This window comes from Bidens hawaiensis, unplaced genomic scaffold, assembly GCF_021521415.1.
Source record: "Bidens hawaiensis isolate Kalapana, Puna unplaced genomic scaffold, B.hawaiensis_p1.1 tig00019187_1, whole genome shotgun sequence".
Classification (NCBI taxonomy): Eukaryota; Viridiplantae; Streptophyta; class Magnoliopsida; order Asterales; family Asteraceae; genus Bidens; species Bidens hawaiensis.
In genome coordinates this window covers 302297-316346 of record NW_027492906.1, presented here as the reverse complement: position 1 = coordinate 316346, position 14050 = coordinate 302297, and the positions used below count along the sequence as shown (strand labels likewise).

General features: G+C 33.3%; 1 protein-coding gene and 1 long non-coding RNA gene across 2 annotated transcripts; both read left to right on the top strand.

The window, feature by feature from the left end:
• Positions 1 to 7127: 7127 nt before the first annotated feature.
• Positions 7128 to 7795, top strand: LOC143557790 (calcium sensing receptor, chloroplastic-like; the record flags this gene model as incomplete). The annotated part of the gene is made up of 3 exons (XM_077046782.1): positions 7128 to 7223; positions 7298 to 7390; positions 7628 to 7795. Coding segments are annotated over 3 exons (309 nt in total), but the record flags the coding sequence as incomplete, so codon positions are not given.
• A 3089-nt stretch (positions 7796 to 10884) lies between these two features.
• On the top strand, positions 10885 to 11434 carry LOC143557799 (uncharacterized). The gene is made up of 4 exons (XR_013139632.1): positions 10885 to 10916; positions 10996 to 11042; positions 11156 to 11214; positions 11279 to 11434. It is a non-coding gene; the product is annotated as an uncharacterized LOC143557799 (long non-coding RNA).
• The last annotated feature ends 2616 nt before the right edge of the window (positions 11435 to 14050 follow it).

The following is a 14050-nucleotide window of genomic DNA, read 5'->3' as shown; positions in this document are numbered from 1 at the left end:
TTGGCATGGTGGAACCAACTTATTACGGCTGTTTCTTTGCTAATGCTTTCACTTTACATGTTGGTAATCAATACAAAATAGATAAACCACGTATTCGACACTCTTCAGCAAAACTAGATCGATGTTCCATATTATGTAGGTATGTTTATGAGAGTGATATTATGTCTATATATCAAATTAGGATGAATCGAGCATGTTTTATCAAATTGTGTGACATGCTAAAAACATTTGGAGGATTAAAATCAAATAGGAATATAGACATTGATGAACAAGCAGCCATATTTCTTCACATCATAGCTTATAATGTTAAGAATTAGGCCATGATATGTCGTTTTCATCGTTCGGGAGACACAATTAGTAGGTGTGCGACATGAACCTAACACCGAAATCACGAGTCTGAGTTTAGCATAAACGGATTTGAGTCAAACCCGCAAACAAGTTTGAGTTTAATTCACGATCGAGTTCATGTCAACTTGGAATGTCTGTGATTTGTTTTTAGTTCCTTTTAAATGTTGAATATTCATAATCTTCTTGTAACCGCATGCCTTCTTTTTCCATTTTAAAAGCTTGGATTTTTTTTTGTATTTCTTTCTTCAAGTTTTTTCACCTTCTTTCTTGAATCAGTGACAAGAGTTTCAAGATTTGTAATCTTTTCCTCGAATTCATTTTCAAGATGTAGACGACGGTTCTTGTGTGTCTCTTGTGACTTCTAATTCCTTATTTAAATTTGAATTCTTTAACTTAAAGCCAATGTCTTCTTTGCTTGACATGACTAATTCTATAATAGTCTTCTCGGTCTGAAAAAACGTATTTAACATCAAAAGATATTTAACTAAAACTATCAAAAACATATTTATTTAAAACTGAGCATTTCATTTAAAACATTCAACATACCTCCAAATTATAATCAATCTCATCGTCACTTTCAACGGTATAATCAATATCATCGGCATATAAATCCCTTAAGTCTCACAATGCGAACACACCGTTCTTTGTTTCTTTTTCTTATCTTATGTTAGCTTCTTTTGGTCCAGCACACAAGTGGTGTCATTGTTCTCTCATTATCTACCATTTTGCATGTAACGCTATTGAGATACAAGAGCAACAAGTACAAACAATTATTTATTATACACATATGTATAAACAAAACTATTACTCATCATATAGAATTACCAAACACATCATCATTATATATGTCTTGTAAAGTTTTAGTTACATATCACTAGCAAGATTAGAGGACCCATGTAGTAAACTCTTTTTTATCACTAGGCCTTCAAGAAACTTTGCATTTTCCCAAAACATCAATGACGTATTGATGCCACTCATAATCGTTGAAATTCTTGCGCGTATCTAGCCAATCTAAGAGTGGGTGCATGAATTTGCGATTTATAATACTCTCAACCATGATAACTATGAAGAGCATAAAAAAATATAGTTTGAACATTAATTCCTCCACATATTCATCTGAAAAGGAGATACTTAAACATCCGAATATCTTTTTGATCCATCAAGTTTAATCTCCAATACATCATGATTAAATCTATCAACAACAAAATACTCTAAGCTGGAAGTTATCGTGCCAACTTTCAATGCCAAAAGCAAATTCATTGGCTATGCATTTAATATTATTAATATACATACATACCTACATAACATACAAAAACAGATACACACAGACTTAACCTACATAATATATATATATATATATATAGGATCAGGATCAGGATCAGGATCAGGATCAGGATCAGGTGAGAACTTTTTGGAAATTGAGAACTATGAAAACCATTTTGGACCACAAAAAAACCTAAAAATAAAAAAAAAATCATAAAACAAAAAAAACAAAAAAAAGTAAAAAAAAATAAAAAATTCTTATTTATCATCCCGGTTTCTAAAACAAAACGTAAAAAAAAATTCTCGGTGTAGCTAAATTATACATATATGTATAATATGCACACACATGTTTTTTTCCTATACACATATGTATAATTTAAGGTAAATGATAATATACATATGTGTACATTACGTAGCTAGAAATTAAATGAAAGTATACATATAATACGAATTCAAAAGAAAAAAATCGGTTTTTTTATTATACATCTATAATATATATAAAGGAAAACCAAAAAATCATACGTGTCGCGATACGGTCGCTCCCCCTTTTTATAGAAGCCACCAGATTGCTTGATTTTTAAATGGAGGCCTGTCATTGATTTAACCCGAATTCATGGGTATGTGTTTTACCAAAACCAGATAGCTCTTAAACGGGTTATAACATCTTATTAAATTAAAAATTAATCTTACCAATTATTTGATAGGAAATCCTATAAAATAGGAATATACTAAAATTTAATATCCAATTTAAAAAGAAAAGGATATTATTTATAATTAATAAACAATTTTATGATAAAAAAACATAAGCGGGTCATGGGTCACCAAATCCAGATAGCTTTTAAACGGGTTATAACATATCATTTATTTATGAAAGCCTTTCATCATAAAACCCTAAGTATATTATTAACTTTCTTACAATAAAGAAAATTAAAATCAAAAAAATAAATATTAAAAAACAAAAAATGCAAAATAACCCCCGTAATACGGGGGATAAAACCTAGTATATGTATAATATGTACACACATGTTTTTTCCTATACACATATGTATAATTTAAGGTAAATGATAATGTACATATGTGTACATTACGTAACTAGAGATTAAATAAAAGTATACATATGTGTATAGGTATAATACGAATTAAAAAGAAAAAAAATTTTGGTTTTTTTTAATAAAACTGGAATAAAATATAAGAATTTTGGTTTTTTACTTTTTTAAAATTTTAATTTTTTTTGTTTTATAATTTTTTAAATATTTTTTTAAAGGTTTTTTTTGTGATCCAAAATAGTTCTCAAAGTTCTCAATTTACCAATGGTTCTCTTAAGATCCATACCCTGTGTATATATATATATATAAATAGATACATAACAAACATACAAACACATATACAAACACAACCTATACAATATACATACATACATAGATTCACATAGCCTACATAAATAGATATACATGCATAATATACATACCAATATACATGCCTTAATAGATACATACATAACTTAGATAATATACAAAAATGCATGCCTATATACAGTGGCGAAATTTAGTATCCTTAAAGCATTCTCATCCCACCTCCTGTCTCTAAATTAAAAATTACATTAAAACTCATTATATTTCTCTCTTCATTTCAATTAAATAATACCTTTATACCTTTTATTATTACTTTTTTCTCTTTCCTTCACTCACAATCACTTTCAAAATATATTAAAAAATTATAGGGGATGAACAGTAACTTTTCAAATATACAGAAAAATCACTACTTTTTCAAAAATGTAAAACCTCTTCACTCACAACACCCTAAATCATTCTCTAAATTATAAAAACACCCCTCACACAAAATAAGGGGTTGGATGATAATGCTTTAAGCGAGAGAGAAAAGCGATACGAGGCGATGATGCTACCGGTGCGGCTGACGTGGCGGAGGCAAGGGCGGATATTCTTAAGGCTGCGTGCTATGATGGGGGGCTTCGAAGCCCCTCCACAGCGCCACGTGGGCACTGGGGGCATCGAAGCCCCAGGGCATAATGCCCCTCTATGGTGAGGGGGCTTCGAAGCCCAACCTTTTTTATTTTATTTGTTTTATAAAACAAATAAACCAATACAAATAAAAATAAAAATCCTACAAATAAAAATATAACTAATGCTCGTCGTCGTCCTCGTCCTCGTTTGTATATTTGGCCAATATCTTTGTTCTTCTTTTTTCCATCACCGCCCTCGACACAAGATCTAGATGCGATAGATCTTTTGTGATGAGCTCGAGTTAGGATTCATGATTTGGTGTGAAGATGGTTAAATTTGGTGTGAAGATGAATGTTGTGAAGATGGTTGTTTCACTAAAATTGAGAAAAAAGTTTGAATTTATATAGAAATATTTATTTTATTTTAGTTTTTTTAACGGCTAATTAAGTGACCGTTGATGGTGGGCCCTCCACCTCACCCCTTTCCGCGCCCATCTTCTCCTCCACCTTTCCCCCTTCCACGCCCCACCTATCAGCACCCCTCGGCGGTGTTTGGCGCCCACCGCGCCTGTCTCCCCCTCCTTTCCGCGCCATAGCGTGTGGTCTAAGGGCGAGCAGGGTTGTGACCCCCCCCCCCCTTTTTGTGCTTAGAAATAGTAAAAAACTGTATATAGATAGCTCTCAACTCTGGTTTATTTCGTTTTCCGGCCGACGAAATCTGGTTTTAGATGAAAAAGATGACTGTATATGAAAAATATTAAAAACAAATTATTAAAAGTCAAAAGTTAATATGTGGTATATATAGGCTGAATTTTTATCAAACTAGTATTGGTGGAAAAAGTATTTACCATTTAATGCTTCATGAAAACTAGTGTTTTTCATTTGTTTTATATTCATCTTTATTTTTAAATTCTTTTATTGGAGTCTTTTAATTTTTTTTATTTAGTTAATCGATTATTTATTTTTTTATAACATAATGCTTATGTATATTTTATCCATCAATCCAGTATCTTCTTTTTTTTTATATATTTTCTTATCAGTCAGCTTTTCTTTTCTTTTTTTTTTTTGTATTTTCACTAATTGTTATAATTCTTTTCTTTTTATTTTATTTTTTTATCTATTATTGTCAAATATAAAAACAAATAAATCATCTAAATAAATTCAAAATGAAATAAGAAACATAAAAAGATAACCAAATATTAAAACTTAACCTGCTACAAGCCACGAATCTCAATATCAAATATAAACAAAAATATGAAATTCAAAGAACACAAACAAAAAGGCAAAAATGCCAAATAAAGTTGAGTCGCTACCGATCTCTACAAAAAAATGTGTAAAATAAACTGATTATGCTACATTGAACATATTTAAAACGAAAAGAATCCAGAACATCAGTACCAGTTAGGTTTGTTACCGTACCGGAACTTAACCCGGCCAAAAATAAATTCGTAAATGAACATATTTAAAACAAAAAAATAACATAATTTGGTAAAACCCAAACGTTTCGGTGATTATTCGACGTGGATTTGATCGGTATCGGTTATGTTCGTCAAAGTCTCGAAACTAAATCTAAAATATAAAATTCGTAAAATGAATATATTTAAATAAAAACAAAAAATAAATACATTTGAAAACTATAAAAAAAAGAAATAAGAAGAATAGCAACGAGATAAAAAAAAAAAGATAAGAAAAGTTTTGTTGATAAAATATAAATAAAGGTTAACTAATATAAAAATAATAAAAAAGAAACTCTAATATGATGATTTAATAATAAAAGGTGAATAGAAAATAAAGAAAAACACTAATTTGATAAATAGTTTTTATAAAACATCAAAATGATAAATAACTTTTCCACCAACACTAGTTTATAAAAAATTCTATATTGGCTACAGACTACAGTGCACGCATCACTATGTACTTTCAACATTTCATATTTATTTATTTATTGATCAAATATTAATTTTATAATGAATGGTAATTAATTTTACCGATTAACTTTAACAAATAAAGCAATCAAACTTTTATTTATTAGTTGTTACTATACATTTTTATTTAGTTACTATTTTTTTGAGAATATATATTTTTAGCATGCCCTGTTTTTGAATATGGTATTTATTTGATGAAAATATTTGGTTTTTTAATTCGTAAAAACAAATATTTATTTTTATTTTTTTGGCCCCTCAAATATAAATGCTTAAGTTCCGTAACTGGGCCGTGGAGAGTTGCATATTCTGGTGACGGAGTGTTATTGTGTTTTAAAGGATACGAAGAGATTGTGATTGAGAGAGATGATGCAGCATACATACATTCATAGTAAGTACCTACATACAATACACTTGACTGTTTAGTTTTGTGTTTCATGGATAATAATAGGTTTGTGTCGTCGTGTCCTGCTCATGCCCACAAATTGTGGTTTCTATAATAATAATAATAATAATAAAAATAAAAGGAAAGGTAGGAAGGATGAGAATCTCCCAGGTCACCAACAACCTCTCGCTTATGATAAAACCAAAGTAAACAACACCACACCACTTGATTTCAATTTCATGAAACACAACACAACCAAACCAAAACAACCATATGCTTGAAAATGCTGCCCCTTTGCTCAACAATTGCTTACCAGCTTTATCCAAATTCCCAGGTATTTTATATTGTCAAGATTCTTTCTTTCTTTCTTTCAGTTTATAAAAAAAAGATTGCAGCAGCAGGTTTGTCTCTATGGACACCGTCACACAGCTGCAAAGTGCATCATGGAAAACAACAAACTTCATCATTTCTTGAAACTTTCAGACATCAGGAGTAGGCCAAACACATTTATTATTGCTACAAGTGAACCACCAGAATACCTCATGAAAACACAAGATAATGAAGATGTTTTTGCTGGAATTATTGAATCCCTGGTGTGTAACACAGACACTGCTATCAAAACAATCACCTCTGCGTCAAATGATTCGCTTGATGCTTCCCTTAACAACTTGAAGCTCTCTTTCAGCACTACACTCTCAGGGTTGTTTAATAGCTCCAAGAGGAAAGCAGGGGGGATTGCTGTCGACGGGTTGAGACAAGCGATCGTTGCGCTTGAGGAGCTGCTGGCACAAGGGGTGACGCTTGTGGTTTATGGTTATGCATCTCTCAAGGATACGCTCCCTCCAGAGATACAAAATGCCTTCAATTCTTCAGAAGATGTGCTGCGCCCTGTTGGGACCGCTTTCCAACAGCTTTATATCGTCTTTGAAGGATTTGAGAAAAGTTTAGGCCTTGATCCCACCGATCCGATTGTCCCATTTTTAATTTTGCTTGGAGCATCAGCCACATTATGGTACGTCTTTCTCTCTTTGTGTCGACGTTCTTAACTGTATCTAAGGTTCGCATGAGTTTTGAACAGGGTTTCGTACTGGAGGTTGACATATGCTGGATACGCTGGAGACTTGTCCCCAAAGATAACTTTGGACCTGCTCAACGGGAAAGAAGGCGCTGCACTGGTTGACGTCCGCCCTGAGGCAAGAGGCTGTAATCTTTTCTAGCCTTTTTATTTCTGAGTTATCATTTCTGACTTGTATCGGGATATTTGAAGGAATCCAAAGAAAGAGATGGAATTCCTGATCTACGAAGGGGAGCTCGGTTTCGATATGCTAGTGTGGCATTTCCTGAGGTTGGTGGTGTTGTTGTTGTCTTATTGATTAATTGACCAAACTCCAATTAGCATTTGATAATATGGATTTTCAGGTTGATACAAACGTCAAAAAGGTACTCAAGAGTGGTAAAGATCTTGATGATGCCTTGATTGCTGCTGTCATTTGGAACTTGAAAGTTGTTCAAGTATGTAACATTACTCTTTGACTTAAAAGCTCATAGATTTAGATTCCTCATGCTTTATCCTAGGGCCAGCATAGAAGTATGTGTTTCTTGTTCTATCACAAGTATCATAGATTTTGTATTTAAAGCTTACACAGAAGTATGCTTTATTCGTGCGAAACAATGATCTGTAGGATTGACTGACTGAGAGACAATTTCATGGATATTTTGATAAATTAAAACTTATTTACTACTGTATAGGGAGGGTCCAAGGTAATAGTAATGGATGCTGATGGTTCGCGCTCTAAAGGAATCGCAAGAGCACTGAGGAAAGTTGGTGTTAAGGTAAGTTGTATTGCTATCATTTTTATACCACTTTAATTATCTCTTTCATTGTTATACTCTATGTCAACCTTCACACACAACTGATTAGCAACAATTAGCTTTACATGCTGGCATGGTCAATTACACTCAGGCTGTTAAGATTCTGATTAGGGGTGTCCAAAATACCCGAACCTGATTAACCCGACCCGTCCCTAACCCGAAGAAGAAAATTCGGGTCGGGTTAAATAGGGTCAAAAAGTATTAATTGAGTGATTCGGGTTAACCCGAATTGTTAATAGGGTCGGGTTTCGGGTTCATTTTTGGAAAAAAGTCGGGTTTCGGGTTATCCCGAATAACCCGATTAGCTATGATACTTAACTTTAAATACAATGATTAAAATATGAAATAATCACTATAAAGGCAATAATGTAAGCTTTATAGAGGAGTTATTTATTTTGTTTGTTCATGAACCATTCAACGGAAATTTCATTTATGTTGTGTTCATTTAATTAAACGAACGAACATGAACACATGTTTCACTCGTTCATCTATGTTTGTGAACGTTCGTTCATGATCGTTCATTTAAGTTTGTTTACGTTTGTTCATGTTCGTTTACATATTAATAGAAAATTTAAATGTTATGCATTTAGTAATTATATCACCTAATATGTTTTTTGTTTATTTAAATGCGTTCATCTCTGTTCGTTAATGTATGTTTGCGTTGTTAATGTATGTACATATATGTTCCTTCATGCTCGTTTATCGTTGTTTAATTATGTTCATTTATGTTCATGAACTCTTCGTTTAGATTTTAAATGAACGAACATAAACGAACACGAACATGAGCACAAATATTTGTTCGATTAAGTGTTCGTGTTCGTTAAAAGTTAAATGAAAGAACACGGGCATGCCTTTGTTCATGTCCGTTTGATTCGTTTACAAGTCCATATATGCAATTATAAGATAATTACTTGTAAAAGAGAATGAAACGAAAATTTTGCAACCTACAAGTTACAAACACAAAAAATAACATAAAATTATAAAGTAACATGTTTAACCCGATTAACCCGACCCGACAAACCCGAAACCCAAATAACCCGAACCCGACTAACCCGAACCTTAATAGGGTCGGGCTGCAGGTTTGATATTTTTTAAGAAAAACCAGACTAACCCGACCTGATTAACCCGAAACCCGATCAGGTTGACCTGATGAACACTGCTAATTCTGATATGTTATACCCAACTGGCTTTCAACATCATGTAATGTAAGTTAACAGAAAGTGTTGCAAATATCTAACTTATATCCAAAATTCAGCATTCACATTCTTGGTTGCACTTTACTTAGATATTGATAGAATTCATGGTATCGATCTCATTAATGATTCAAGTGTTAGCACGTCAATTAAAAAAATATGGAGCTGTATAAGTTACAAAATAATGTCTAGAATATTTGAAATACAAAATTCTAGATAAATCACGAATACTAGACATTAACTGCATGCTAGTTGGTTACTGTAATTTAAATATTACTAATTTACTTTTTGAAATTGCAGAGACCATACTTACTCCAAGGTGGCTACCGATCTTGGGTGCAAGAGGGTTTGCGTGTTAAAGAGCCAAAACCTGAGACAGCATTTACCATACTCAACGAGGTCTTTTCTCTTTTCAAGTTCAACATGCTTCCTTTTCATCTATAATATTAATCGACAAGTCCTTGCATGAACAAATACAATAAAACTGTCACATACAATTTCTTTTGCTTATGAGGTAGGTAATCCATTCATTTTAGACATTAAGAGATACTAATAAGAATGCATCAACCATTCTTGTCTGGTATATGCTGCTATTGCTTCAGCAAGTGTGCTATGTGATTAGAAATATAAGATCTCATCATGCTTTACAAAAAAGTAACTGCTCAATGTCAGGAAGCCGAGGCTATTCTAGAGGATGTAACTCTCCAGCAAGTTCTCGGGTATGGTGTGGTAAGGCTATCTATTTTAAACTTTGAACTCTGTCCTTACCCAACTTCTTGTTAGATATTTGTGGATATTGTTATCATGGCATTAACTTTCCGTGACATAAACATGGAGATATGATGTCTGTACTTTCATGTCATGTTATTGTAGATTTCGGTTCGTTACCAAAAAACAATTGATTTGAATCTCCAACGGGTCAAACCGACAACTTAGCTAATAGAAAGTGGACAAATGGGTTAAACCTCCTAAATCACTTTATTAAAAAGAAGTTTAGTGACCCTAAGGGGGTGTTTGTTTTTTCTTCAAACATCTTCAAGGGAGCTAATGTCTGCACGCGCGCAGACATTACCCTTGAAGACTGTTTGTTTTTTTTCTTAAAACAGATCTTAAGTTATCTTCTTTCATCTTAAAAGAAAAGCAAAGAAATCTTGCTTAAAACATCTTCGCAAAAAAATCATACTCTTATCCCTTTGAAGCCACCCTCTCATCCACTCCTCCCACCACCGTCCGCCACCACCACCCACCGTACGCCACCACCACCATCCCCCACTGCCACCGTCCACCACCATCCACCGCCACTACCCACCGTCCGCCGCCACTACCAGCATCCACCACCACTACCCATCGTCCGCCACCACCACCACCACCACCATCCATCACAGCCACCACCAATCACCACCGTCCACCACCCACCACAACCGTTCATCACCACCACCACCCACTGTCGGACGCCATCACCGTCAACTACCACCGTCCACCACCCACCAAAACCGTCCATTACCACCACCCACTGTCCACCACCACCATCCATCGCCACTACCCACCGTCCGCCGCCACAATTTTATTATTATATTTTCTATGTAACTTGAATAAATGACTTCTATCTTGTGAGATAAGTTTGACAGTTATGCAGACAGTATCAGCTTATAAAAACAAACAGTCTTATATTTTCAGCTTGCAGATCTTCAGACCACATCTTCAGTTGCAGACATGAAAACAGATGAAATCAGCTTGCAGACAGTTTATGTCTGCAAAAACAAACAGCACCTAAATGTTGTAAATATTTATAAAGTTTGAAGAATAGACAAAAAACAAAAAAAAAACCCAACCATAGATGAATTGCATATTAAGTAGCAATTTTTAGCTTAAAGTTAAGCATTAGGAGGCATTTTAAGGCCACTTTTGGTCTAATTTGTGTGATTGTTATGTATGTCTACAGGGTTTCCTAGCGGCTGCTTATGCATTGTTAGGTACAAACGAATTATGCTTTTAAGCAGGAGATGTATAAATAAGTTACTGATTATTTCTTCACGGCCGTGCTTATTTTAGAGTGGGAGACGACGCTGCAACTCATTGCTATATTTGGTCTTAGTCAGGTGAACACCGGTTGATCATGATAAGTTATAAATTTTAAATAATCAAAAGCCAGGTCGTCTTCAGTGTTGTAGTAGTTTTATGTTATGAGTTTTGAATTTGTTTGTCATTCCAGACTATATATCGACGGGTGGCTTCTTACGAGGACTCTAAAGATTTCAACAGAGACGTGAGGTAACTTATGTATTTGCTAGCTTTGATTTTTAATAACTAACAACAGCTGGTGGTTGACTTGAAGGCAACTTCTTGTGCCTGTTAAACTGGGAGGGCAGGCACTTTCGTGGGCGGCTGGAAAGTTGGAAACGAATCGCAATGGATTACCGACTTTGCCTTCCTATGTAAATGTCCAGAGCAGGGTGTTGCAAGCTGCTGCCAAACATGGGTCTCAGCCAGCTGATCCAACTGAAGGTGAAGAACAAACGAAGTGTTAGTCCGAACCCAGATCTCTCTGAAGCATAGGCTGACACTCCAAGTTTATGTATACATACTACTGCACAGCCATTATTATTATTATGTTTTGTATAGCTGCATAATATTAATAATAATAAGGTATTTTTTGTTCATTTATGGAAATTTCACTTGATTATTTTGCACTATAAATATGTAATATGTGAATGACACCATACCAATGGTTGTTAATCTTCCAAAGGTTATTGAAGATGTAACTTGTTAATATATGGCACAGCCTGTTTGTTATGAAGTGACAGGGAGATGGGTATGGCAACTTGATGTTGGAAAATGTAAATTTATATTGAGCATAGTCAAAAGGACTTGCTGGCTTTGCTTGATTCTTTATTTTTATAGTATGTTTGGCAAAACTAGCCGGTGCATAGCTAGGGATGTTCTTCGGGTTTGTTTTTTCAGTTTCGGGTTTTTCGGGTCGGGTTCTTCGGGTTTCAAAGTTTTAAATCTTAACCCGAAACCTAACCCAAATCTCTCACGAGTTTTTCGGGTTCGGGTTTTTTTGGATTGAGTTAATCGTGTTTCGAGTATTCTAGAAAATGAAACAAAAAAACAAAAAAATTAAAAAAACTTCAATGCGAAAATTAAGATAACATATTCTTCTTTGCTCGTAACGCAAATAATAAAATAATAAATCAACATAACTTGATAAAGTCATAAAACAATTTAAAAGAAGAGTAAATCAAGTAACTAACTCGAACCATAATCGTTTTCAATCAAACGTGATTTGGTTGTTCAATTACAGTTGCTATTAGTAATAAACGGAAAACATAAATTAACAATAAATAACCGATCCATAATAGTTGGAATGAGAACAGTCGATTAGGCTCAGATTCTGATAACTTTAGTGACTAAGACTAAGCCTATTATATCTAAAAATATATTGAATTTCAAAACTAAAAGTTTAAAATCAACTTTAAATCAACTATTATGTAATCAACTTAAAATCAACTTTGTTTTTCTGTAAAAAAAAAAAAGTTTATTCGGGTTTTTCGGCTTGACTCAAAACTTATAAATCAAACCTGAGAACCAACCCGAGTTACTTCGGTTCGGGTTCGGGTTTTTCGGGTAGGGTTAGTTCGGGTTCGGGCGCGGGTTTTCTTGGGTTGGGTTTTGGGTTTCGGGTAAAAGTGGTAGCCCTACTGTTAGCTGTAGTTTTTTAGATAGATTTAGGTGTTTTAAAGAGTAACTGAAGCTTTTAATAAAGCTTTATAAAAATATTCCTTCAATCACTTTTATTTCCTTGGTTGTTATTTTTTTTTAGCAACATAAATCAAAACTAAAAGAAAGATAACTTATTGATGAGTTTAAAAGTTCATATATACGATGATCAATTTAACAATTTAAATAAAAACTAAAAACACACGAACCAACAAATTTCAATAAAAAAGTTAAAACAAGATCCAGTTGTACAAGTCGTTTCATGGTGACGGGTTAATGAAGATAGGTAATTCATATGTTTCTCTCCGGAGTAGAAAAAAGGCTACAGTTTTATGTTTTTCAAGTATAGAGTTAAGAGTTTGACCCAAATCAATAGAACATTTTATTTTAAAAAAATAGACACTAAATAAAGGTGTTTGAAAAAACGTAATACATAACGAATTTGACATGTTCAAAACCCGGTTAATCTAGACAAGATAAACTGAATTTACCAGATAATCTTTTAATTATGTTTCCAGTAGGAAAACACAAAATGATTATCTTTCAAAACATTAACATTTTCTAGCTTAGCCTAAAAATGATTTGACTAATGTGACTTTCAAGAAAAACCATAACCCATAATCAACCAATACAATTAAACATGTATCTACAAATAAATTTGCAAACAATGTGTACCTTGATTTTGTTCGTAAGTCATACAACACCACATAAATGTAAATTGTGTTAATTCCGAGTCCACCAATTCCAACATAAACTGACTTGCATTGGAACACATATGGCCGACCACCGATTCCAACATGCCCGCATGTGAAACTCCAGTCATGCTATAAATTGGAAACACGATATCATATCAGAAGGCAATACAATGACAGAATTAAAGTTATTTGTAGACGAACAAAACAACCATTTAACCTAGTCAATTGCAATTTTGTACCAACCGAACAACGTCGCTACCTCCATATCGGTACCGACATTCATTTTTCATATGGTAGTTTTTGTTATTATTAAAGGTGCCGCTACTGATTTGTACCAAATCAACAAAATCAGTTTTAATTTTACACTTTTTCGATAAATAACATGTTCAGTATGGATCCCCAATCTAACTTTATCCTAACCTGACAGTGTTTGTTTCTTTTAGCAAAATACTTGTAAATAGATATATAGATAAGTTGTAATATATCAAAGTTAACTATAAAACTAGTTTGTTTTTACTTTTTTTTATTACTTACTATAAAATTATAAAGTTAATTTTTTTTTAAATGCGACTTTTTTGTATTTAAGCTACAACGCTCCTTAAATTTCGGCTGACAACCTTACACGAGACCTATTATAACTATGAAGTTTAATTAACCTACATATTCATAAAAACAAAATTTTTTTAAACAAA